Genomic DNA, 26,338 nt, shown 5'->3' on the forward strand with positions numbered 1-26,338 from the left:
CTGAGCCCCCCCTCTCGTGCATTCTTAATTACTCTATTTCTGATCAATTAATATTTGAAGTGTTTCATTAAGTCACAATTCTGCCAATATCATGTTGAATATGTGACAAATTCGTGTCAACTTGCTTCTTTGCAAAATTGTTCCTCAGATCAGAAATTTCACCCGAGATCATAACAGCTAGGACCGCAAGACGGTACAGTTAAAGTTGGCTGGTAGCCATGCCATCCACTGCCTCCGCTGTGTACCAACAAATGTATGTAGGACCAGCATTTGCATGGATCGCAGTAAGCAGGATGCAGTGTATTCAACAAATCGTCCTTTAATATTATAAATACTTCGTGTGCGCAGCACATCACCTGAGCTCTCGTGCCAACATCGACGACAAGCTATTCTTCAGCTGCAGTGTTGAAGTGGAAAACTTGCTGCATGTGTAGCCTGCAAAAAATGTGAAAAGGTTGACAGTTTTAAAAAAAAAACTTCACAGCAGTAAATATTTGACATTGATTATCTAACTGGCAAATACTGTGCAGAATGGACACTGGACCACTTTATGACTGTTCAAGCTGAACCAGTAGGCACTGCCCTACATGAATGGTGGCACATACATGCACCGTAAAACCTACAATAGTGTCAATCATGGTTAAAAGCAAAAATACAATTTGTTTTTAACCGTGATTTACAATATTGTAGGTCTTCATGGTTTTCATGGTTTAACCATGAAAAAAATTAATGTGCGTAAAAGCTATCTTTTCATAAAGAGACTTAAAATAATTTATACTTAATTACTGCCAGCATTGCAGGACACCGTTAATAAATGGAATACGTAGCCGCACATCTTAGCGATCATGAGCACGCACTGAACAAAGTGAAAAAAAAGGGAATGTTACAAGAGCCAATGCTTCGACAAATGGACTTGACTTGCCTTCCATCAGATCAACTTGTTGAAACACTACCTGTTCCCGATAGCATAATTTCAACACTTCGGACAATTCGTTAAGTGCAACAAATGATAACGTAACTAGTCATTTTTACTAACTAACTTATTTATTCACTACCATCTTGCAGCAGGTGACTTATCGAGGCTTGCCAGCCTGAAAGAGCCTTTTCCCCCAAACTCAAGAATAGCACCCTTTTTATTCCTAACAAGGGTGAGTTGGCGTTACTGATGATACAATGGCTGAAACAGCTGGTCAAATCTTGCATTTAGTAAGCACTTTCGTGACCCACAAAACTTTCAGCCTGGCATTTGCAATTTCGCCATCCTTTACTGGAGGTGTTATTATAACATGCCATCAGCAAAAATAATTCATACAGTGTATGTTATGCTAACAGAAGTCATGGCAATAGTGATTTGAACTAAGAAACAGATAAAAAATGGTAGAGCGACATTTTGCTTTCAGCCCCGCATACACACAACATCAAGACACAAATATGAAATCTGAAACAAGAATATGAGAAAAAAAATCTACATGGCATCATTAGTAACTCACCGATCACTGCGTTGACCCTGACTGGGTCCAGTGCCTCCTTAACTTCGGCATTCTTATTGGCATTGCTGCCCTTCCGGAAGAGCGATTTGCCACGCATCTCCTTCAGAGTAAAAACACTCCGGAGAAGATGCCTGGCGAACTTTGTAGGCCCACTGCAGTGAGAATGGAGGCGCTCCAGGAGCGTTTTCTCAACCAAAACGCCTCCGCCGATGTTAACCTGCATACCACAAAAGCATCCGTTGAGCAAAAGAGCAGTTCATTTCCACATAGCAAAGAACAACTATGATGTTTCAATTTTAACATCTGGGGTAAACAATTTTCGGCCACTGTTTCTTTTTTTTTCAGCTGCTGTTTGAAACCACCACCTCAATATCAAAACCGAAACTGTATTTTTTAAGGTGGCGGTATTAAAGATGCAGTGATGTATTTCTAGGCACCATGATACCCTTTCAGAGTTCTCGACAGAAGCGCTCTTATTTACAGCAATAATCCAATATATTTAAAATTCATGTCAGTACTCCTTTAACAGGCATATTACCAAATAGCTCAAGGAGTGATCGCGATCATTTTTTGAGACACAAAAACAGAAAGATGATCATCAATTTCTGTTTTTTGAACGAAAGGGGATAGTTCCAGACGTGTTTCGAGGCCTTTCATCATCATTTACAGCTTCAGTCGATTGCACAATGAAAAACACGGACAACAGAGAAGACATGACTATTTCCATGTTTTTCGTTGCGCTGTCACACTGAAGTTTTCAATTACCAACTTGGCCAAAATGCTGCTCGGATCATTTACAACCTTTCAGTTTATCCCTTTTGTTACTTTAACTCGAACTTGGTAGGCATCCCCATGATATTCAAATGAACTTCTTTCTACTGAATGTCTCCAATGATGACACTGCTCTGGCGCTGCGGCCGCACTGCAATGGAAGTCGCAAGACCTTTGCCAGTGTGACTGGTAACCGGTTCCCAAATGAAGAGTACTGAAGCTTCTGCACTGATATGACATTAAGTAAAAACAGCCACTGCAGCGCTATTACCGCAATGACAACAAGTCTGGATTGCAGCGTGCGCCACAGATCCGGTAGCCCGCACAATGAGTCCTTTAAATCAAGTAGCGCTCTTTCGTTTCTAAGAGCTGGAGCACACTCCTCTGCGCAGATTTACCTCATTTTGGAGCGATGTAGCAGAGTTCGTGTTTCAGCACAATCTGGCAAAAATTGCGCAGCGGTAAGCATCAATGCATTGAATGCAAAACTTTTTAATTGCATACCTCAAGTACGGTGCCAGTATATCACTCTTAATATCGCAGATTTAGCAGCATTTTATCACACTCTGGGTAGACAGAGCTCTCAAAAATGCATAGGCTGAGTCTTTCAAATAGTCGCAGCAACTATTTAGATCAACAATTAACAAAACAGAACCAACCCTACTCTATCAAAGTACATGTCGCACGAGCTCCATCTTTTATTTTCACTTTAAGTGCTCTAGTGGTCTAGCAGTTATGGAACCTGGCTGCTGACCTGCAGGTCGCAAGATGGAATTCCGGCTGCAATGGCAGCATTTCGATGGTGGCAAAATGCTAGAGGCCCGTGTGCTTAGATTTAGGTGCATATTAAAGAACCCCAGGTAAATGGAATTCGTGGAGCCCTCCACTACGGCGTCCCTCATAATCATATGGTGGTTCTGGGACCCAACATTTATTGTTATTGTTTTATTTTCACCTCCCATGCTTACCCCCCCTTTGCTTGATTAGGGCCAGCCTATTTCATTTTCTAGTTGCAGTTGGATGTGTAATTTACTATCATTCCATTTTCTGAACAAGTGCTCTTTAAAAACCTATACAGATATCCAGCTACTTCACAAAGGAAAGAAAAAAAATCATGGGAATTCCTTTTAAATTGCAGACACCATGATCGTGTATTGACAATAGCACACGCATGCACACAAACACCAAAAAAGGAAAGCTCTTTTCCGAATGTCTTATTTCGTCTAGCATCATTAAAGGGGTCATGAAACGTATTGCGAAAATTTTCAACTACATATGTATCCTGAATCCTGGCCATCCTTTCAATAATAAACATTGACTTGTTTCATCATACAAGTTCATTTAATGGTTATAAAACCACAATTTCGGTTTCCAAGCTCTCACATCATCCTAAGTCAGCCAATGAGAATTCTCCGTCGTCGACAAAACATGACGACGACTACGCCTGCTCAGCCATGGTTGACCGAGGTTTGCCGCATCATACCGCTTCCATTGCCGCGCCGCCGGCGCCCATGCGATCCTAACGTAGCAGTTAGTAGATCCACTCCGGGTGTTTGAAGCTTGTGAACGCGAACATCGTTTCTACTGCAATAACTTGTGCGACACTGTCTGACGATGCACACGGTTGGCACATCGAGGACTGAGCCAACCAACCAGTAAGAAAAAACTACACCGCTGCACCGAGAGAGCGAAGGCAACACGGAAAGCAAGATGGGCAAGATTAAACATGTAACGGAGCCGGGCAGGGCGGAGGCCCGGATGTGCTTGAAAGCGGAACCAAGGAGATCACTTGCTGTAGTTGCACAATATGCAACTCGGGGCGCAAACCAGTGGTGTTATTTCTTTCTTTTCTAAGTTTCCATAAATCTATCATTTTAGAGCAAAATAAAGCTAACGCTGTGTGTACAACTTGTATTAGGATGACGTCACACGTCAGTGCTTATGGCCCAAGACAACTGTGAGTTCAAACAGGCGTCATTAATTATAGACTGAATATTGCGCCGAAATATTTCGGAATCGGCAAAATGTTTCGGAATCGGCATGTCTAATCTGTATTGGAGCAGAAGAAATTACAACCGGGCAGCTTCATTTTCTTTTCACAACCCCTTTAACAATAGAAAACATGCACAAGTTGCACATGCACATATTGTGCAACTTCAACAGCAAGTGCTGCTGAAGTACCATGATCAGCAATGCTGCTATGTTCAGATGAAAAAAAAAGATACTGGGCAAAATAAATATCATTACAGGGTTTTATGTGGAAAAACCACGAAAACCGTGCACTGATCAAGATAGACTGGGGCAGCAACTCCTATTTCATTGGTAGCGCAACACACACAACATGTGAACAATCTAAGTTTAGGCCTCAGTAACAGCCCGTTGGGTACAGTTTCAATAGCCAGAGGTAACGTTTATGGCATCTTGAGATCAATTGTGCTGCACAAGATAGCTTGCCACAGAAGCAACAAAAAGAAAAAACAACAACAAATTTTCAAAATTAGGAATACTCGCCCTTTCGGCTTCAACAGCAGGAGATGGGTCTTTCTCCGTCTTCCTCAAGATTGTCCTCAACTTTTTTATCATGTCATAGGAGTCTAAGGGAGCACATGAATGCAATCACATTAATCAAAATGCGTGCACAAGTGGTAATTAAAGTAAGGTTTGATCTGCAGTAAATGAAATTGTGGAAGTAATCTTGAATGTTACCGAAGAATAGCAATGAAAATTCAGAATGCGTCACCTTTAGAGCACTTTGAACAGCACTTTGTTGCTCTGCTACAAGGATAACGATGTGGTTTGCAACAGTGACCTAAATAATGAACTTTTTGTGCTCCAGTTCTAATTCATCAAATTGACAAACACACTGAGATGGACAGTAACATGTCCTAGTGAGAATGTGCAAGAAAAAAAAGACGTTTGTGACATTTGTTAGGGTAATTACAGTAAGTGATGAACGATGAACTAAGGTGCTGCTGTCAGTATAAACAACAAGCCTATTGGTGCCATACCTTTGTGTCTTAGTTAGTGGAACGTCCCTTCATGCCTGCCTTACACAGCAGCTTTGAACAAAGGGTGTGGTGTTCTTGTGAACAAGAATGATATTAAGGTAACAAAATGATTAGAATGTAGAGGTGACATGCCTTATCAACAGCAGAGTCCAGCAACAAAACACAAGTCATGTTAAAGCATCTTTGTTCCTTTCATATGAACATTAGTTAGAATGTCATGAGTGCACACGCATGAGTAGGAGTTCTTTATCCAAATAGCAGCACATACCACAGTCCACAGTTGTTATCAAGGGAATATACCTACTAGTAATCACTGTACAACTTGATGCTCCTTAAATGGCGACCTTTTCACACCATAATGTAAAAACAGTGCGTACAAAATGTTGCTGTACAGAGCAAAGCGAAGTTTGATGTACCAATTGTAATGTCTAAGGTAAATAAATTTTAGTTTTGTTCTTTTTATTATGAGTTTCAGCATGACACAGCATGCCAGTTGCATTATAACTACCACTCAGTTTGCAAAGCCAAAGAAGTTCTTCATATGTCTGGTGTTTCTATACCTAGTCACCTCTATCCGACATGTAAGGTTGAGTCAGTTTATATATGTACCTTGTGGCGAAGCAGCTCCCAGAGTATTCATCCTACAGCAATATGCACAGCTCGCGTCGTCATTCAGGACGTTCTGTACGATGTCGAGTTCATTATAATTGCTGCATGCTCTCACGACGTCATCCTGGGATGGGATTTTCTCTCCCGCCACGACGCCGTAATTCATTGCGCACAAGCCGAAATCGAACTCTCCCCGTTCTCAGATCTGACGCCGGCAGACACTTCATCGGTATCGAGCAAGATCCTCGTCAAAGACGATACCAAAGTGCCTCCAAACTCGTCGACGGCTGTGTCAGTCGACTGTGCCGGTCTCTCCGACACCATTGCACTCATTTCGCCATCTGACCACGTTTGCACAAGGAGAGGCTTGCTGGTACCTTTCGCGACCGTCCAGGTCACTCAGGGCATTACCGCTATTTTTGTTCACAACCCATCTCCATACATTGTTACGCTGGTGCGAGAGGAATGTCTTGGCGGAGTGGAGCCCCTTGAAGACGCACAAATTATGGACGCACCCGATGACACGCACTGTCCCAGTTCCGGTACGCTCAGTGCTGTTTCCGCGTCCGATTCGTCACCTGCTGATGTATTTAGGTCCTCCATTGCTGACGACCTCACATCGGTCCAGCGTTCCCAACTTCTGTGCCTGCTGGAAGAATTTCGTTCTTCTTTCGATGTCGGGCAAACTTCTCTCGGCCGCACTTCCGCTGTTACGCATCGCATCGACACCGGCGCCCAACCACCACTGCGGCAACGTCCATATCGCGTGTCTCCCGCAGAACGGCGGGTCATTAATGAGCAAGTCGACGATATGCTTCGACGCGACGTTATTCGGCCCTCGGACAGCCCATGGGCGTCTCCCGTTGCTCTCGTTGCGAAGAAGGACGGTTCCGTGCGGTTCTGTGTGGACCACCGACGGCTCAACAAGATCACTCGCAAGGATGTTTATCCGCTGCCGCGAATCGACGACGCAATTGACAGCCTGCAAGGAGCCGAATTCTTTTCGTCTCTTGATTTGCGCTCGGGGTACTGGCAAGTACCCATTGCGGATGACGCTCGACCGAAGACAGCCTTTGTCACGCCCGACGGCTTGTACGAGTTCAACGTCATGCCGTTTGGTCTGTGTAATGCGCCCGCGACCTTCGAGCGCATGATGGACACCGTTCTGCGCAACTTGAAATGGCACACGTGCTTGTGTTACCTGGACGACGTCGTGGTTTTCGCTCCGGACTTCTCCACGCATCTCCAACGTCTGCGGCATGTTTTGACGCGTTTGCGCAACGCCGGCCTCCAACTGAATCTGAAGAAGTGCCGATTTGCAGCACGGCAGCTGACAATCCTCGGCTACGTCGTGTCCAACGACGGAATCCTTCCCGATCCGGCCAAGCTTCGGGCCGTGGCAGAATTTCCCAAACCTACGTCCGTAAAAGAACTGCGCAGTTTCGTAGGACTGTGTTCGTATTTTCGACGCTTCATACGAAACTTTGCCACCATCATATCGCCGCAGACGAAGCTCCTTAGAAGTAACGGACTCCTAAATTCGTGGTCGTCCGAGTGTGACGACGCGTTCGCAAAGCTCCGTCGTTTGTTGACGTCTCCTCCCATACTACGCCACTACGATCCTACAGCCCCAACGGAGGTACACACGGACGCCAGTGGTGTAGGCCTCGGCGCTGTCCTTGCGCAGCGCAAACCAGAGTTCCCCGAATATGTCGTGGCATACGCAAGCCGTACGCTGACCAGAGCCGAGACCAATTACTCAGTCACGGAAAAAGAGTGCCTGGCGATCATATGGGCCCTTACAAAGTTTCGACCTTATTTGTATGGTCGCCCATTTGATGTCGCCACCGACCATCATGCACTATGCTGGCTGTCGTCATTGAAGGATCCCTCAGGCCGTCTCGCCCGCTGGGCACTTCGCCTGCAGGACTACGACATCCGCGTGCTGTACCGCAACGGACGCCAGCATGCTGACGCCGACGCCCTCTCGCGCTCCCCCTTGCCTGACGACAATGCCCCCTGCTCAGTACCTCACATGGCCGTTGCTTCAATCAACGTTCACACCATCGCTACCGAACAGCGCAAGGATAAATGGATCACGTCGCTGATCGACTTGCTCACTGATCCGTCGGCAACACCATCCACTCGCGCGTTGCGTCGTCAAGCCCACCATTTCGCCGTTCGTGACGACCTCCTGCACCGACGCAATTACAACGCCGACGGCCGCGAGTGGCTACTAGTGGTACCCCGCAGTCTGCGTTCTGAAATATGCGAAGCCTTCCACTCTGACCCGCAATGCGCGCACTCTGGGGTATCCAAAACTTACCACCGCATTCGACAACGATACTTCTGGCGTGGGATGTACCGCTACGTGCAGAAGTTCGTTCGCTCCTGCCTCGATTGCCAACGCCGAAAACCTGCAACGCACGTGTCGCCTGCAGGTCTACAACCATTACCTTGCCCTAACCGTCCGTTTGGGCGCGTGGGCATCGATTTGTATGGGCCACTTCCTCTGACTTCGGCTGGTAACCGCTGGGCCATCGTCGCTGTTGACCATCTAACGCGATACGCCGAAACCGCCGCCCTCCCAGCGGCTACAGCGCGCGATGTTGCCTCCTTCCTACTACACAGATTCATACTGCGTCACGGTCCACCCCAAGAGCTTCTCAGCGATCGAGGCCGTGTCTTCTTATCAGAAGTCGTGGAAGCCATTCTGAAAGAGTGCCATGCTGTTCACCGCAAAACTACTGCTTACCACCCGCAGACGAATGGCCTAACCGAACGCTTTAACCGCACGCTCGGCGACATGCTGTCAATGTACGTCGCCGCCGATCACACCAATTGGGATGCCATTCTGCCCTTCGTCACCTACGCCTATAATACCGCCCCTCAGAGCACTACTGGTTTTTCACCCTTCTTCTTACTGTACGGAAGGCACCCGTCGCACACCATCGACACGATACTTCCATACAAGCCAGATCCATCCGAGTGTGCGCCTATTTCTGACACAGCCAGGCTTGCTGAAGAGTGTCGCGAGCTTGCCAAGACATTTACGACGCAGGAACAAGAGCTGCAGAAGAGCATTCGCGATGGCACCACCACTTCTGAGCCTACGTTCCTCCCTGGAGCGCTCGTATGGCTCTCGGTCCCTACCACTGCAAGTGGCCTCTCTTCAAAACTGCTGCCGAAATACGAAGGCCCATACCGGGTCGTCGAGCGCACATCCCCGGTCAACTACTTGATCGAACCCATCGAACCACCTTCGGACATGCGCCGTCGAGGGCGCGACATAGTCAACGTGGAGCGCCTCAAGGCCTACTATGACCCACTCATAGTGACGAGCTGTTAGGTCGCCGGACGGCTCCCTTTTGCAGCGAAAGCTGTTATGAGATCATTTCACCGGCCGTTTTTGGCGCCGTAGTTGTCCGCCGCCGCCGCCGCCGCCGGTGTCCGTAACCAGTATCACTCGAAATAAGAAAAAAAACGAAATAAGAAAAAAATTCCAGGATGGAATGAGGTTCGAACCTGGGCCCTCTGCGTGGGAGCCCAGTATTCAACCATGCCGGTGCTTGAAACTGCTTTGCAAAAAGGTCCTATACAGGCTTCATGTCGGGAAGGAACCACATTAGCATATGCAATATAGCGTGGTAGAAGAGTAAAATAAGCACCAAGCGTCGCACAACGCGAATTCTGTAACCAGGCGTCACACAATGCGAATTGCGCAACGAGTAGGTTGTTGAATGCTTCCAACCCATTACAAAGGACTCTGCCATAATTCTTCATCGTCATCAGGCACAGCATCAACAAAGTGCGCATAATGCCTTATATGCGTTTAGCAGGTACCAACGCTCTCCGTAGAATGACGAAAAATGGCACAGTGCCTGCTGCCCTACTTCTCAAAAATTACAATGATTTATAGCGTAGTGGGTTCCTCGGAAGTGCACTTGTATTGGTTGCTTGGTTGCCAAGGAAGCCCATAAGCGCATGATCCACTTCCTCGGGGTCTCAGTAAAATTACACTGATTTATAGCGTAGCGCGTTCCTCGGAAGTGCACTCGTATTGGTTGCCAAGGAAGCCCATAAGCGCATGATCCATTTCCTCGGGGTCTCAGTAATGTTCTTCGCCCCCCGTCTCTCTCCCACGTCAACGTATGTTATAGAGCATGACGGGAGAGGGAAATATCGACCGGGTGTCACCCAATGCAAATTACATAACTGGTGGGCCGTCTAAAGATTCCAACCCATTACGAAGGGCTGAGCCATAATTCTTCATCGTCATCAGTCGTCGCGTCAACAAAGTGCACATAATGCCTTACAGACGTGTAGCTGGTGCCTCGCTTCTCCGCAGAATGACGAATAATAACTTAGTAGGTGCTTCCCAACTTCACAAAAATTGTGATTTATGGCGTAGTGGTTACCTTTCTAGTGTACTTGTATTGTAGCCCCAAGAGAGCTTAACGGGCTGTAGAAACGCCGCTCTTCCAGCTTTCGCTGTGACTGTGCTGCGGTTTCAGCGCAGGCCTGGCGTTTTTTCGTACCCGGGGTAATTGTGGCGAAGCAATTGGTACTGTTTAACGGTAGCGTTCTCCAGCGGCTCCAAGTGGGTCGTCCTCTTAAAAAACGCCGCTCGCTCTCGGAGCTCGTGCTTTTGCCTTGACTGTCGCCATAGCGAATTGTCGCCGAGTCCCGTACAATAAACCGCTTAACAACCTGATTAAAACAGTTTCACTTAGCGATCTTGTACGCGTTACAAAATAAACACGGAGGCGTGGCATTACAAATCGCCGCACGTGACCGCACGGGACCGCACGCGATTGGTCAATGCAGAGCCGTGACGTCTGTCGTGGTTCAAATGGGCCATTCGCGTGCGGCTGGATGTAACGCCACGCCTCAGTGTTTATTTGGAATTCACCCATAAAAATATGCATAAGTTAAACGGCACAAAGTTTAATGTACAGTGTTTTTTCCAGCCTGTACTCATCACATGGCCATAGTAGGTGCTGAGAGTTTAAAATGGATAACCCCCCCCCCCCCCCAGTAGAGAACAGTGAAAATCCAACGGCAGGAAAGGTGGTGCACAAATATGTTTCACAACGAGTGAAATCTTCGAAGGGTTCCACATACCAAACCTAAGAGACGTGTCAGTGACACATCGTCGTGCTTCTCCAATAAATAGTGAACATTCCTTAGAGCCACAATATGCAAACAAACAATTACCAATAGTGCACTGGGGTTGAGGATTCGGCTAGTTGGTTCATGGTTGCAAAGAAGGGAAAAACGCAGCTAAATTTTTAACAGGACACAGCGAAGTCCTGATGGCCTTCCTTGCGTCCTGTCGCATATAGGCAAATAAAAATCAGTTCAACACTTTGGTCCCCCCCCCCCCCCATCTAAACTTCTTTAAGTCCTGTGAAAAATTCAGCGGTGTTTTCCCTTCTTAGCAACGGCTGTTTGCACATGTACCAGGTGGGTGCCAGAAGGTATGCATTGGTGTTTGATGTGTTCAGCGTTTCTAATTGTAAATGCGAGTTTGTCCCATTGTTGTCTTCTCGATGTTCATGTTTTCCGCAGGTGTTTACACATTTTACAATGTACCAACTGGTTCAGCTTACCACCTTGCTAGATGCAAGGTTAGGCACCTCTTGCATTTCCTCATGCAGTTCCATGAAGGAAAAGTTTATAAACAGTTTTGGCAACACTGTGCACTGCCTAAATACAGATGGCCAAGCTAGTTTACAAATTGCACCAGTTTCACCATCCAATAGCCATTCATGCTTGATCAACAAAAGAAGAAAAAAAGGGCTGAAGGCTGCTTACCAAGCATGTTTTCAGCAACTGCTAGCCGCTTGCGTAGCTCCCTGACCTCGTCTTCAAGCTCTTTGACCTACTGTGAGGCACTGCAGGCACACTGAGCACCAGCCTGAGTAGGGAACTTTCTTTGAGTACATGGCTTCCTCTACTGCCATAGCATCCACATGAAAAATTGACTAGCACACAATAAGCTGCTTCTCTACTTGCTCCTCTAGCTGAAACCTACATGTGCAATTGTGAAAGCCTTGCATGCACAATTACAACCACAGTGTAAACCTGCGACTAACAGCAGTAAAATATGTTGCATATACAGACATTCAGCATGCACGACAGCCAGAACAGCAGTGCTATAGGGACGAATGGGTATGACTGCTGGGAAACACGGAAGTGAATACGAATGTTTGAAGAGCGTATAACAAAGCAAAATGAACTCTCATCTCGCAAAGTTATCAGCTTTCAAAGCCACAATACCTTACAACTCATACAAAACTTACAGTCGCGATCATAAGCATAGAGGCCACGCGAACGTGTGGCAGTGTGCAAGTGCGCACCGTCTAACGGCTCGTCACCTGCTGTCGAGAGTATCACAGTGCGTGCGCACGGCCAATCTTTCCCGCTGGCCTGCTTGCTGCACTCCTTCGCGTGGGCTGATTATCGGAATGAGCGATTACTGCCACTAGTAATGCTGACGGCACAGCAGCCACGGTCCAAATCGACCCTTTCCCATTAAATGGAAATATCTCCTAGCAACGGGGCTCGAGATGTCTGCCGAGCATGCAACATTTTATCGTTCATGTTAAAGGGAGTGATTTATATATGTGGCTGTACGTGCTCTGCAAGATGTGCTTGTTGCTCTCCGAGGTCTGTTTAACAGATTCCAGATGTGGCGTTGCAGTAGGCCATGGACAAATAAATCTACTATTCGCTCTTTCCTTGACCAGCACTCGTGGCGGCATGCTTGCGGAAGATTAACCGGCAATACACAAAATCCACTGCATACCTTTCGCTGTGTAAGTTCAAAGATAGTGTTTGTGCGCTAACAGAAAGACGTCATGGTGCAGTTAAAATACATGAACATGATCAAGTGAACGGCTAGCACTTTTTCTTTCCATAGTGAAGTTATGCCAGCGATAGCGATCTGCAACGTTTCAATTTTATGTAGTTCGGAACCAGCTCAGAGATCGGACCAAGAAGTTTGAGGATGCTGCGCCACTGTTTCATCATGCAAGACTACCGGTGGCAAAATCCACAAATGCCCACATTCAGCCCACGTGCCAGCATGCAGCAAGCGAGCAAGCAGGAAAGCGAGATAGAAAGGCTGCGCATGCGCACTGTGAGACTCTCGACATCAGGCAACGAGCCGTTAGACGGCGCACGCATGCACACTGCCACATCATCTCGTGCTCTCCAAACTTATGATCGTGACTGTACATAAACTATATTATGGAATAGTACTGAAAGACGAGCTAGCCGGTACGCATACATCGTAATAACATTTTTTTAGCGCAAATTGACACACGGACGAAGAGAGGGGGGACGACACCAGCGCTAACTATCAACTGAAGGCTTTATTCAACAAGGAAAACACATATATATACCTCCCCCGTCACCCACTGCCCATGCGCACCGTCGTAGGTGCAATGTCCAGAGCTATCGCACCGTATCTGCTGGTACCCCTTTCTCTCAGAAGCAACACTTCTTTTTCGGAAATAGTTAATGACGGGTGGCTGATACAAGATGACTCCCTGATGTGGATGTGATATGCCTCTGCGAGCTCACGCGTGGTGCGATCACTGTGCTTAAACAGACTGGTTGTATCCGAGAAGCGTGCTTCACACCCACACTGCGCACAGTGTATCGCAAAATGCGTCAGCGGCCTTCCTTTCATAGACGAGTGGTGCTGCCTTAGGCGTATGTTTAGGCAGCGACCAGTCTGCCCCACATACTCTCGTCCACAGGTTAAAGGAATACAGTAGACTAGGTTAGATGAACATGCAACGAAACTAACCTTGTGCTTAACGTTGCATGTTCCGTGTGCTTTGTCCTCCTACAGAATCCAGCTTATTTCCAACCATGGAACACAGCTTGGCCAGTTTATTTTTGGCTGTAAAAACAACATTCAGCCCATACCTATGGGCGGTCTTTTTAATTCGGTGTGACAGCGCATGAACGTACGGTATCACCGCTACTCGGCCTCGTTCCCGCTGCTGCTGGCGGTGTTGGCTGCCTTTTATATGCTTAACTAGGCGCCTGAAAATTACCTGCAAAACAGACTCGGGGTCGCTGGCGTGTTTTAGCCTTAGCACCTGCTCCCTAAAGCTCTCCTGTGCCTAAAGCTCTCCTCCGCCATCACCAGGTCGTGTCATCATTTCTAGCAACTGCATTTTTCTGTACTGTTTGACGCAATGAGTGTACCATGGTATCGGCAAATGTTTCCTTGAAAGCGGCGAGATGCGGGTGCAGTGCATTCGGCACTAAACTCGATCAAAAGGCAAACAAGAAGCCGCAGATAGTGATGTGAGCCATTTCAACTAGCGCTGTGTACGCCTGTCTGCGGACATGACTGACAGACGGCGCAGTTCGCGCTGTATGTCGGGCACACACACACAACTCAACTCGATGCGCTGGTCGTGCTTGGCCTGCACGGCAATTAAAGTGTTAACACAGAACTCACCTCGTCCGGCGCATTCTCCTCTGAAGGCACCTCCTTGGCACTGTCCAAAGCCGTGCTCGCCAACCGCACCAGTTTTGTTCGCCGGCGCTCCATTGTCCTTTCTAACCCTACATTAAACAGTCTTCAGGCAACAGAAAATACTTTACAGCGAGAACTCATGAATAGTGGCGTTACTTACTGAAGTCCAGCAACTCGGCGTCTGCCGCCGGCTCGCCCTCCTTCCAATTTACGGCTACCACGGTGCCGCGCAAATTTACAATGGCATTTGCGTCCATCAGCAGTTGCAGGCTTACACTGGTGTCCACAATCGCTCGGACGTTGTACACATCCCACTGTGACGACGACACCCATTTAACTAATATATGGCTCATGTTGTGCTATCTCTAACTGAGGCTCACACCGAACGACCGAACTCGAAGCAATGCACAAGCGGTACCAGCAGAGACCATAACACGGCACAAGCACTCGTTCCAACGTGCGCCACACGTGCTCCTCCAAACAACAACTCCTACGTCATCGGAAAGGTTTGAGAGGCAGTTTCAAATCGTGGTGTCGCGCATACATTTTGCAAACGTATTTGTAATAAAATAATCATAAACATATTATTTGGTTATTTTTAACTTAGTATGGTAAATAGTAATTATATAAAAATATATAATACCGCACTCGTCTTTTATAATGGAGGTTACAGAATCACACTGCGCCAAGTCTAGCCAATCCATAGCTCTATGTTCAAAACGAGTGCAGTGCAAGAGAATAGCGTGACAACGTTGCGAGGAGACGATCGTATTGATAACTCTTCGGTCTTTAAGGTTTTCTGGTCTTCCATGGAACGGAAGCGAAAATACAACCTATATATTTTGGACCCAACGCACGAGATTCCTGTGCGTTCCAAGCACCGTTCGAGGAAGACAGCTTCATTGGACGCTTCGCCGCTACCCACACTACGAAATGGCAGTGCTCCATCGCCTGATTTAGTCAGTGTAGTTGCAAGCGATCAAACGCCCTGTGACCGCAGCCATCCTCCTGTGAACGATGACTCCGACTGTTCTGGCATGTCCGTGGAAAGTGCGTGTATCAAGTCACCCGACCCAACTGATGTCGACTCGCCGAACACGGATACAAGCAGCGAAAGTTCGGACGCGGAAACGAGTGGAGATGAAGCGCACGCATGTGAGCCATCAGACGGAAACGCCGATATGGTGAGGCTTATACCAGTGTCACACGGTCACTTTCGATCGCAATCGGGCCGGATCTGCAGATGAAATTTCTTGGTCCTGATCGGCTCGTTTGCGCAAGCTACCGAAGGAAAACTATCACAGTTGGCATACTTTTTCCCGATCGCGCCTAATCACGATCAGGAGTGCACCGTGTGACAGCGGTGTTTATTAGCATGTTTCTTCATTGTCGCCGTAGCTGCCAGTAGTCACTGAGCCGACTGGTAATGCGATTGTTATCTGCAGTGTAAGTGATGCCCGGCGGCGTTTGAATCATGCATGCGAACGCCGCCGAACGACCTGCACGCTCATAAAGACTTAAAGAGCAAGTAAGCCGAAAAGCACGCATATATCTATCTCTCGCTCCTCAGAGCGCTAACTCATACTTTGACAACCAGCGGTGGCTACGGTCTTTTGCTAATTTTGGCATAATTTTATTTTCACTTCTGTACAGTGCGAAATAAATTTTCCCAAACAAGCCCTTGCGTGTGCCTGCTGTAGTAGCACGCATAATCAGCTGTGCAAATGCTTAGCAAATTAAAACTGACATAGCTGTCCAACGCATCCTGTTAACAATGGATGGATTGATAATAACCCTTTAGCTCGGGCAGGAGGTCACGCCACTTCACCGTGGCTGGTAACATCTACTGTACTTAGTCGTAACGGAGGGTTAAATTTTACTCTGGTCTTGACTTTAGCCACCAATCAGATAGTCTCTGTTTGGTTGCTTTCACGCACTTAGTCTACTTTCCCTCCACTATCCCTAAACCCCAAAGCTGAAGCAAAACTGCAATTCGGCCTAGTTGGAACAAATTCATCTTCACTTATTCGTGCAAAACACACAGGGACGAGAAGAGACTTGTCATAGTTGTAATTAAGCTGACAAGACATGCATGCTTGTTATGGACTACCATATAAACGTGTAGTTCTTGTGTGCATGCCTGTGGTATAAACATTTTTGTTTCTTTGCATCTAACAGGACGAGGAGCTGTATCCAGGTTCGAAGATCACCAGGGCAGAGAGCATTTTGCTGATTATGGGCCACAGCCTCCGCCATGATGCGTCGAAAGAAGCCACAGAGAGCTTGCTTCACTTATTGCGTGCTCATCTGCCGGAAAAAACAGAGCTGCCTTGTTCAAAGTACAAATTTTTTAGACATTTCAGCTCTCCTGAGAGTGCAAAGAACAGACATTTATACTGTAGCAATTGTTACAGCTACATAGGGGCTGTTGAAACTGCATCTACTGTTTTTTGCGAGCACTGCAATGTGCATCATGACATCAGTGCACTGCTAAAAAGTTCATCATATTTTTTTTCTTTTAACATCGAATCACAAATCTGTGATATTTTGAAAACAGCTAAGGTTATGCCTGCTCAGTTGTCCCCCTCTTTCGATGTCACAGACATCACAACAGGCATTGGCTACCGAAGTATTCCCATAGGTCCTAATGATGTTTCCCTGACATTTAACACCGATGGTGTTCCACTTTTTGAAAGCAGCAAGTTTGGCTTCTGGCCTCTCCTTGCTCAAATTAATGAGCTGACGTATAAAGACAGGGTCCAGAGGCTCGTCCTTGCTGGCCTATGGTTTGGGCCCAAAAAGCCTGTAATGAACACATTCCTCCTGCCTTTTGTGAAGTCACTGAATGTGCTTTCTTCTACCGGCATGACATGGGAAGATTCATATGGGCAGAAAAAAAATATGAAGGTTTTCCCTGGCCTATGCACGGTGGACAGTGTCGCAAGATGTGAAGTCATGGGCATGACTCAGTTTAATGGGAAGTACGGTTGCGCATGGTGCGAGCATCCTGGAGAGGTCATTGCAAAGGGCAATGGGCATTGCCGTGTGTACCCGGTCTCCACTTCTGCTATAAAACTCCGTACTAGTGAGTCGTTTCAGCATCATGCCCAAGAAGCCAGAAGAAAGCAAGAGCAAGTGAGCCGTGGCATAAAGGTACAAGTGTCCTCACGCTGCTGAACCACTTCGACTTTCCTACTGGCTTTGTAGTCGACTACATGCACGCTGTGTGTGCAGGTTTTGTAAAAGCTACGACATTGCTGTGGCTAAACTCGAAGAGGTGTCGTAGTTTTAAGCTTCGCCTTCACTTGAGTGAATTGAATGAGAAGCTGCTCAGTCTGCAACCAATCTGGGAAATATCAAGGCTTCCAAGATCTCTCAATGACCTGAAACACTGGAAATGTGCTGACTGGCGGAATTGGTTGTTGTTTTATTCGCCAATTGTGTTGTCTGGCTATGTTCCAGAAAAGAATTACCGCCACTGGGTCTCATTCGTTGACATGATGCACTTCTTGTTGAGCGATTGCGTAGCCCTTGACAGGCTCAACATTATAAAAAATGAAATGGTAAAGTTCATCAAGGAGTACCAGGAGTTATATGGCATAACAAACATGACATACAATGCGCACCTGCTATTTCACCTTGTTGACACAGTGAAGCAGTGGGGTCCACTGTGGGCACATTCAATGTTCGGAGTTGAATCTATGAATGGAAAGCTTGTGAAAATGGTCAAAGGGACCAGGTACCCCGAAAAACAGATTATTGACAAGTTCTTCCTCATGCAAGCCTTGCCTACGCTTTGGATTAATGTTGCAAGAGAAGATGCACACACTCAGAACTTCTTCAAGGCACAAATGAAGGGCTATGAATTAAGAAAACGATCTGTGCAGAATGGGACCACTACATTCTATGGGAAAGCAGTGCGAAGTGCGGATGGCACTCATTTTCGAAAGATGAGCATCGGAAACGTTGCATTTGGACTGCGGATCTGGACAGATCGCGAAGGGTAAATTCATTCGTCATGGTCAATGGGTTGTTTGGCCGCCTTAGGGACATTAGTGTGTTCTGCTCACAGGGGCATGAACAGTGTGCATGCCTAAAGGAGACGGTGCTTTCTGTTCAGGTGTGCATTGTGAAGCACAACATGCTTGAAGCGTTCTGCAAGGATGAACCCTACCACTTTGTTAAAGTTGAATGTTCTGCTGAAATCAAGCGTGTGCCACTTGTTTCAGTGGAAAAATGTCTTGCGCTGGCTTCCGATGGGGATTTGTTCATTTGCAGAGTGAATGAAAAGTTCCTTGCTGAGGCCACGTAGAGGCTGTGTGACATGGAGTGTAAAAATCGGAAGTACGAGAACCACAAGGGTTCCTTTACCACCTGGCAAGAATTTAGCCGACAACTTTGTGATGCGTACTGCAAAGCTGAAAAGGCCGTACAATCTTTGCAGATTGCACCTAAATAAAATTGATTGGCAAATACATGTTGTTTGTTGTGGGCATAAACCTCTCGTGCCAGCCTGAGAGCATCTCACACAGCAAGCCAGTGTCACGTAGAAGCAAACTCCGGGGAGAGGGGATGTCACGGGAGGCCAGCAGGGACAGGCAAAGCGCAGTGACGTGTGCTAGCGTGCGCATGTGACCTGCCTGAGGGTAAGCGAGCGCTTCGCTTGGACATGTCCGAACACACGGTTCCGCTCTGACAAGGTGGCGTGCAGCTTCCACCAGACAAAAGGCCTAGCGGTGAAGCCACAGCAGCCATATTGCCAATTAACGGCGGGCCACCGCACTTGGGGCCCCGCGGTTCTGCCACACGTGCTAGCTGGGTAAAGAGGCGCCAGGGTGGAGGTTGCTCTCGATTCCCACATTGTAAAATGTGAAGATTGCTTCACCCTTTAACAAAACTTTGTTTTTCGTTACTAGTGTTTGTTCTCTCCTCACATAGTTGTGCTTCAGTCGCAGTACCCATACTCCCCTTGTTGATGCCACTGGCATGAGGTTCTGAAGTGCTTTTCGCCTGAAGCTTTGTGACCTATTTGAATCGAGCATCGAGGTGGTCGACTCAAGTATCGTGTATTACACAGCTAAGAAGCTTAGTTCAAAATGTGCTTAGAAATTTATTTGTTTTGGTATTTATGTAGTACTTCAAAAAAGTATCACAAGCACGTCACTTTTGTGTTACATATGGCTGTTTAATATTATGTCAACATGAAGCCTCTTATGTTTTTATTGTTTGCCATAATTCATTGATAAGCAGTCTACAGCTGAAGTCACTGCTCTAAAGTAATTTTGTGTTTCACACAAACATGCAAAGTGCTCTGCATCTGTATAGTTTCGACTTTGTTTTACTCTCTTGGATGTGGTTTATTATGGCTGTGGGGATTATCTGTTCCTTAAGTATAGTAAAATTGTGGGTATTGTATGTCGAAATTGCTTAAGATATCAATCACACATGTGCTTTTCTGCATAAACTTGTTGAAAAGAAATGTTTTTTCTATTCTGTTTCTTTTAGGTTTGTTGAGAACTCAACATGCGAGATTCTATAATTGGTCATTGTTAAGAAAATGTGAACTTCAGTAGAATTTACAGCAAAATCAATCACATTTACTTTTCAAGGGCAACTCGCAGCAAATTTTTCTCCCTTGTCAGGGTGACAGTTGTTAGCTGTTTGCTTTGCACGGTGCACCTTTAACAAATAGTATGCCAATTGGTTAAAAACTGTTGAGGTATGTGAAGCCTTAAACACTTAGTCAAAACCATCCATCCCGAGAAGCACCTTGTTCTTATGTCCACACTTGCTTCCTCTTAATCTAACTAATGTCTCTTACTCTCTTCGCTCCTGCCCTCATATTGGTCCAACTGCTGCTTCGACATTTCTCTGTACGTATATTACAATTAATAAGGTTAATTTCCACCACATGACATAATTGTATATATATGTATGCATATATATGCGCTCTGCATCCATGGCATGGAGTAAAAGAAATGCAAATTTCAATATGAATCAATATCGATCTCGATTTGTTTCCCTACATATCTCAGCAAAGGAATCTTATTTGACAATTCATTATCAGGAAAAGTAAGGAAGGCTCATCTTCGCACTGTTCGGCATGCATGTTTGGGGTGCGATGTTCTAACACTCAACAAAAAATTAATTTGTGGTCTGCATGCCAAGAAAAAAACAAAACGTGGCAATAATAGCACCTGAATTGAATATCTGAATTTCATCAAGCTAATTATGAAAAATTCTTGTAATTTATATTTGTATATATTAGTGTGAGTTTACATCTGCACTGTGTTTATACACATCAGTGAATGCTTTAGGAAGCTTTAATATGTATCGTTATCAAGTGACCTTCCAAAAGAGGAGCCGAAATGATGAAAAGATTGAAAAAGAATTGATATCTCGTGAACACAATGACTAATCATGGAATGTGATATACCAAAGAATGTCCAAGTTGAAGACGGACATGACTAAAGCTAGGTTAACATAGTCACGCTCGTAGCATGACAATGCAAGTGAGTGGATAGTCAAAAAATAAGAAAGTGATCAGAATTGCATATTAGTGTCAGTGACACAAGCAGGGTTACAATAGCGATGATGAGAGCTATGATGATGAACCTAGCATGATTAAGGCATGACGTGATTCAGCAGAGCATGAAAATGACGCCTGGTAAAAAGGGAAGTTTAAACAACTGCGAAGCTGGTTGTGATGTTTGTATAGAAAGGTACAGGTCAAATAATGGGATAAGAGTTATAGCTATGTTCACTAGATGACCGTGACTCAGCAAAAATGGTTGCAACTTCAAAAGTGGAGCAATGGGTTTGGACATTGATACTAAGTCAAAGAGATGCTGAAGAAGTATGACAGAATCACAGTCGTGATTAGTAGCGTAGCCAGAAATTTTTTAGGGCGGCCGGGGATTGACGATAATTTGTGTATGTTTGTGCTTGCGTTTGTATGTGTGCGTGCATATATTCTCATGCAAAATTGAAAATTTGAGGGGTGGTTGACTCCCCCATACCCCCTGGCTGTGCCCCCAGTCATGATTATGACACAGGAAAACGTAGTTAGCACTCGGAACGAGGTGAAATGCGTTCCAGAGATGTGCACAGAGAGTTGTCCTTCGAGGGGGGGGGGTGTAGGATATAAGTATTGCTATACAGTGCCCCCCCCCCGCTCAACCTCCTCCCACTGCCACTGAGGCCATTTCTGTCAAAACGCCGTGCTGTGTAAAAATTTGCAGCAAAATTTGGCGCCCCATCAATGTCTGAACTATAGGGGCGTATCCAAGGGTTGGCGCAGCGGGCCCGTGCCCCCCCCCCCGTACTTTTTTTTCCATGTGATACAGAGCGCAAAATGACACTCGACCACACCTTCCTGTCCGGATCCCGTGTTGGATCAAAGAGGCATGATAAACCACATAGTTCAAATCATGAGAGCTAAAAATTACTCAAAACGTTGGGCGAAATTATATATCTCCTCGAAGTGATGTACTCAAACCCCAAGGGGTTCAAACCCCGAACCTCTGCATCCAGAGGTTCGGGGTTTGAACCCCTTGGTCCATGTTTGACTATGAAAAGTCTATAGGCTTCAACCTTCGTGTACATCTCGTAAGCGATATAGCTAACTTCTACTAGGAAATTTTTTTGCACAAAAATTAGAATCGTATACTGAGTATTCTCTGCTAAGTGACTGCTGTGAACTTAATGTTAAATGTCTTTAGTGTTTATACATCAGGCATACATGCTGAAAATCTGCGTAGTTTTTTCTGCATAATTTGTGAAGTGTATTCTCTGTTAAGTGCCTGCTGCCATCTTGATGATAAAAGTCACTAGCTCTCGAGTTTATGATTACATTCTGATGCGTCATCAAAAACATATCAAGATGTAATCAGAAATTCAAGAACCATTTTTATAAGGGAGGTGTGTCTGTCCAAGGGGTCTACCCCCAACGCATCTGTCTTTTTCGTTATGAAGTCAAGTCAGAGGAACGTGATGGTGCGTCAACTTAGCGTCGCCGTCGCTTTGCAGCCGATTTGAACGAGTTTTGGCCAGACGCGCTTAAGTAAAAAACGTGAACTCTATGCGATTTCCTGCACTGGCATGGGACGCGTCACCTATGCGCTGCGGCAAGTGCACGACACTTTGCTAAAACTGTCAAATTCAACCTGGGTGTGTCCAGATAAGATCAAACACGAGGTCCCTGTCACCATTCCCGATTTTGATGAAATTTACTGTAGGCCTAGGCATTACACCCAGAGCAATGGTTTCGCAGTTAGTTTTGCGAAAAAAAAAATTGTTCGCCTGAAAAAAAATATACAAATTTCGGCCTCAAAAAATATACACTTTTCCGCCAATATCGCGATTTCAGAATTTTGAGCGCACCTAGCGAAAAAAGCGGTGCACTTCTTCGTCACAATATTTATTTTCCTTAACGAACAAGAGAAATACAATCTTATGAGTCCATTATTTTACTTGCTTGTCGAAGTACTTTTGAAGGAAAAAATCCCAAACTTGGCAAATCGCACAAAATGCCTGTATTTCAGGAATTTATTACTGCAAGCAAGCTAAAGTGAGGATAATAAAAATCGGTATATATGAACTTCGATACCTTCAATCTCTTCTAAAATAATTTGCGTTGTTTTATCGCGCTCCGTTTTACTCGCTATTTGGACTGAAACGTAAGCGATTTACCAAAAACGCCGAAGTTTGAAAATGATTTTCTCAAAAAGGCCATTTTTTATTTTGTTTAATCCCTTTGATTGTAGTCAAGAACGTCGTCTACCATTCCGCAGAAAAAAACGTTGCATTATTTTGGTTGCTAACAAGTTATAATGCGTCAAATGTGACCGTGCCAGCCTAGCGGCCGCGTCGTTCGTTATGTGCTGAAACTCGGATATAAGTTCTTAAAAATACTTGTACGTGACATAATCACAAATCAGCAGCTCCACACCAATAAATGCACAGCCAGGTGTGATGGTTCCGCAAGCTTTGTCTTGCGATCAGCCGCTTGACAAACCCGCAGCAGCGGCCGCTTGATGCTGCGGACACTCACATTACATGAGTGCCGCTTCGAATGCGGATCAGCGTTGCTTGCGCGCCAAAGTACGCTCAGAGGACAAACGAGAGAAGGAATGCATCACTGTGAAAGTTAAAGGCTGTTAAGTGCCAACAAATGTCATAATATGCAACGAAAACTCTGCCGGAAATTTCCCAGTGAGCGCCTCCAGTAGTGCGCTCATGTGTTGCTTTCTCTCTTCTGATGGCCTCAAGATAATTAGGTTCATTCTCTGAGCAACATATGACACAAAATAAAGCCATTGACATTTAAAAAAAGCTGTCAAACGTGCTTCCGATGGTCGAACAACTCAAACTGATGTTGTTCTTCACCTCGTGCCAAAACACTTGTGTCAGCCGGCTGTGAAAAGAAGTGTGTCCAAGTCCTTTGCTTCATTAAAGAACCGCTTTTACAATACTGTATTGTTGTGCGTCCGCAGATAGAATATTCAACGCAAGTCGAGCGTTTATCACGATATTTTGCGGCTTTGGGGATAGCAGCAGGGAAAAAAATACATGCGTGCTGTATTGAAGGCGCTCACTGGGAAATTGCCGGCAGAGTTTTCGTTGCATATTATGACATTTGCTGGCACTGAGCAGCCGTTAACTTTCACAGTGATGCGTTCCTTCTCTCGTTTTTCCTCTGAGCGTAGTTTGGCGCGCAAGCAGCGCTCCTCCGCAGTCGAAGCGGCACTCATGTAACGTGAGTGCCCGCAGCATCGAGCGGCCGCTGCTGCGGGTTTGTCAAACGGCTGATCGCAAGACAAAGCTTGCTGAACCATCACACCTGGCTGTGCATTTATTGGTGTGGAGCTGCTGATTTGTGATTATGCCAGGTAAGAGTATTTTTAAGAACTTATATCCGAGTTGCAGCACATAACGAACGACGCGGCCGCTAGGCTGGCATGGTCACATTTGACGCACTATAACTTGTTAGCAACCAAAATAATGCAACGTTTTTTTTTTCTGCGGAATGGTAGACGACGTCCTTGACTTAAATGAGAGGAATTTTTAAAAAAATTAAAAATGGCTTCTTTGAGAAAATCATACTCAAAGTTCGGCGTTTTTCGTAAATCACTTACGTTTCAGCCCACTTATCAAGTAGAACGGAGTGCCATAAAACCTCGCAAATTATTTCAGAAGAGAGCGATTGAATCAAAGCTAATATGTACCGATTTTTATTATCCTCACTTTAACTTGCTTGCAGCAATAAATTCCTGAAATACAGGTATTTTGTGCGATTTGCTAAGTTTGTGATTTTTTTCTTCGAAAGCGCTTCGACAAGCAAGTAAAATAAGAGTCTCATAAGGTTGTATTTCACTTGTTCTTTAAGGGGAATAAATGAATCTCTTAGTGGAAATGTGCAGGCACACACTCTCGCCCGAGATCTCAACTGCCGGACGGAGTTCCTTACGCCTCACGCTTCCCATTTTTCGCCCTCCCAGGCCTGCGAAAAACAAACTCCTTTGGTCACTTACACAGACATTTTACAGCACTACAGACTAGGCCGTCTCCACTACCCTCCAGCTCATAAAGACCTCCCCCGACGTGATGCCGTCCTGTGGCGCAAGCTTCAGACGGGTGTCTTTCCCAACCCCTGGCTTTATAGCAAGGTATACCCACACCTCATGACACTACACTGCAGATACTGCTCACAGTCAGCCACCCTCATACACATGGCGTGGACGTGCCCACAGCACGCTGACTCTTCACACACAGAAGATACGTGGGAGTCCCTTCTGCGTACCACCGACTCGGCACAGCAACGCCGGGTAATCTCATGCGCATTGGAGGCCGCGGCATCCCAAGGCATTCCCGCTGACCTCCTCTAAGCAGCGTAACCGATCTCTGGGTCGGTCCCCTCTTTTGGGAGAAATAAAGTTTTGATCATCATCGCTTGTGAGCGAAAAATCGTCCGTGACCGAAAAATCAGAAAAGATGCAAATAAAATAAACAATAAAAATCATCGGTCTCATTGAGGATCGAACCCGGGCCGTTTGCGTGGCAAGCAGGTGTCCTACCACAAAGCCGCGATGTTACATGCAACTGCATCGAGAAAGAACACTACATAAGTGCCATGTAGCGGAAGGAGTCTCCTTAACGCATTTTGTTCGACAGGTGTCACGACGAAAATGAGCTCACTCGGCGATTTGTGGGCGCATTGGTGAGGCCATCAAACTACGTTTTTTGTGTGACACCATGTTTCGAAAAAGCCGGTATAGTGCAGCCATCCGCCGCTAAAAACACCACTTACAAACAGCTCCAAGAATGGACAACTATGTCCATCTAGCGAAAAACGTATAAAAAAATCGCACCATCTCCCGCTAAAGAGGACCATGAGGCGATTCGAAGCAGTGTTTCGGCGTGTAGAGCCGGCGTTTCAGAGGGGAGTGGTGAGGGGAGAAATGGGAGAGGGGAGGGGAGAGGGAAAGGGAAGGGAGAGGGGAAGTGGAGAGGGGGATGGGTAAAGGGGAGGAGAGAGGGTTTGCGCATGCGCAGTAAGGGTGGTCACGTCGCACACCACCACCGGATTGAACTCCGCTATAAGATGCTTCACATCTAAAACAGCAAACATTAGATAATGTGCTGCCATCTGTGAGACATTGTGACATTGTCTCGACCATGGCCTCCGACATGGCAAGCGCGTGAAGAGCCGCACGCCCGCTATCTCGGAGGCCATGTCTCGACTACAGCAGAGCCTGTATGGTTCCACCGTTCTAGCACAGGGATGTGGCCACACTGCACAGTTTGCTCATCTATGAGTGCCGGCGGCAATACCCGGAAACACTGCCGCTCCAGCGTCCCAAAGAATTACGTCATGATGACGTCACCGACACCATCTTGAATAATTTGCTAGTTCGGCGGCCTTTTAAAAGGGGCCGTAACTGAAGGTGAAATTGGCG

The 26,338-nt window shown here is 46.1% G+C and overlaps 2 protein-coding genes across 2 annotated transcripts; one reads left to right on the top strand and one right to left on the bottom strand.

The window, feature by feature from the left end:
• Positions 1-322: 322 nt before the first annotated feature.
• LOC119397875 (uncharacterized) lies at positions 323-2,304 on the bottom strand. The gene is made up of 2 exons (XM_049416779.1): positions 1,491-2,304; positions 323-435 (listed from the first exon to the last, which is right to left on the bottom strand). The coding sequence occupies exons 1-2, from the start codon at positions 1,711-1,713 to the stop codon at positions 353-355; spliced, it is 306 nt and encodes a 101-aa protein (XP_049272736.1). The 5' UTR covers positions 1,714-2,304; the 3' UTR covers positions 323-352.
• A 12,279-nt stretch (positions 2,305-14,583) lies between these two features.
• Positions 14,584-17,558, top strand: LOC119397291 (uncharacterized). Its single transcript, XM_037664720.2, has 2 exons — positions 14,584-15,565; positions 16,560-17,558. The coding sequence occupies exons 1-2, from the start codon at positions 15,092-15,094 to the stop codon at positions 17,556-17,558; spliced, it is 1,473 nt and encodes a 490-aa protein (XP_037520648.2). The 5' UTR covers positions 14,584-15,091.
• The last annotated feature ends 8,780 nt before the right edge of the window (positions 17,559-26,338 follow it).

Source organism: Rhipicephalus sanguineus, chromosome 6 (assembly GCF_013339695.2).
Source record: "Rhipicephalus sanguineus isolate Rsan-2018 chromosome 6, BIME_Rsan_1.4, whole genome shotgun sequence".
Classification (NCBI taxonomy): Eukaryota; Metazoa; Arthropoda; class Arachnida; order Ixodida; family Ixodidae; genus Rhipicephalus; species Rhipicephalus sanguineus.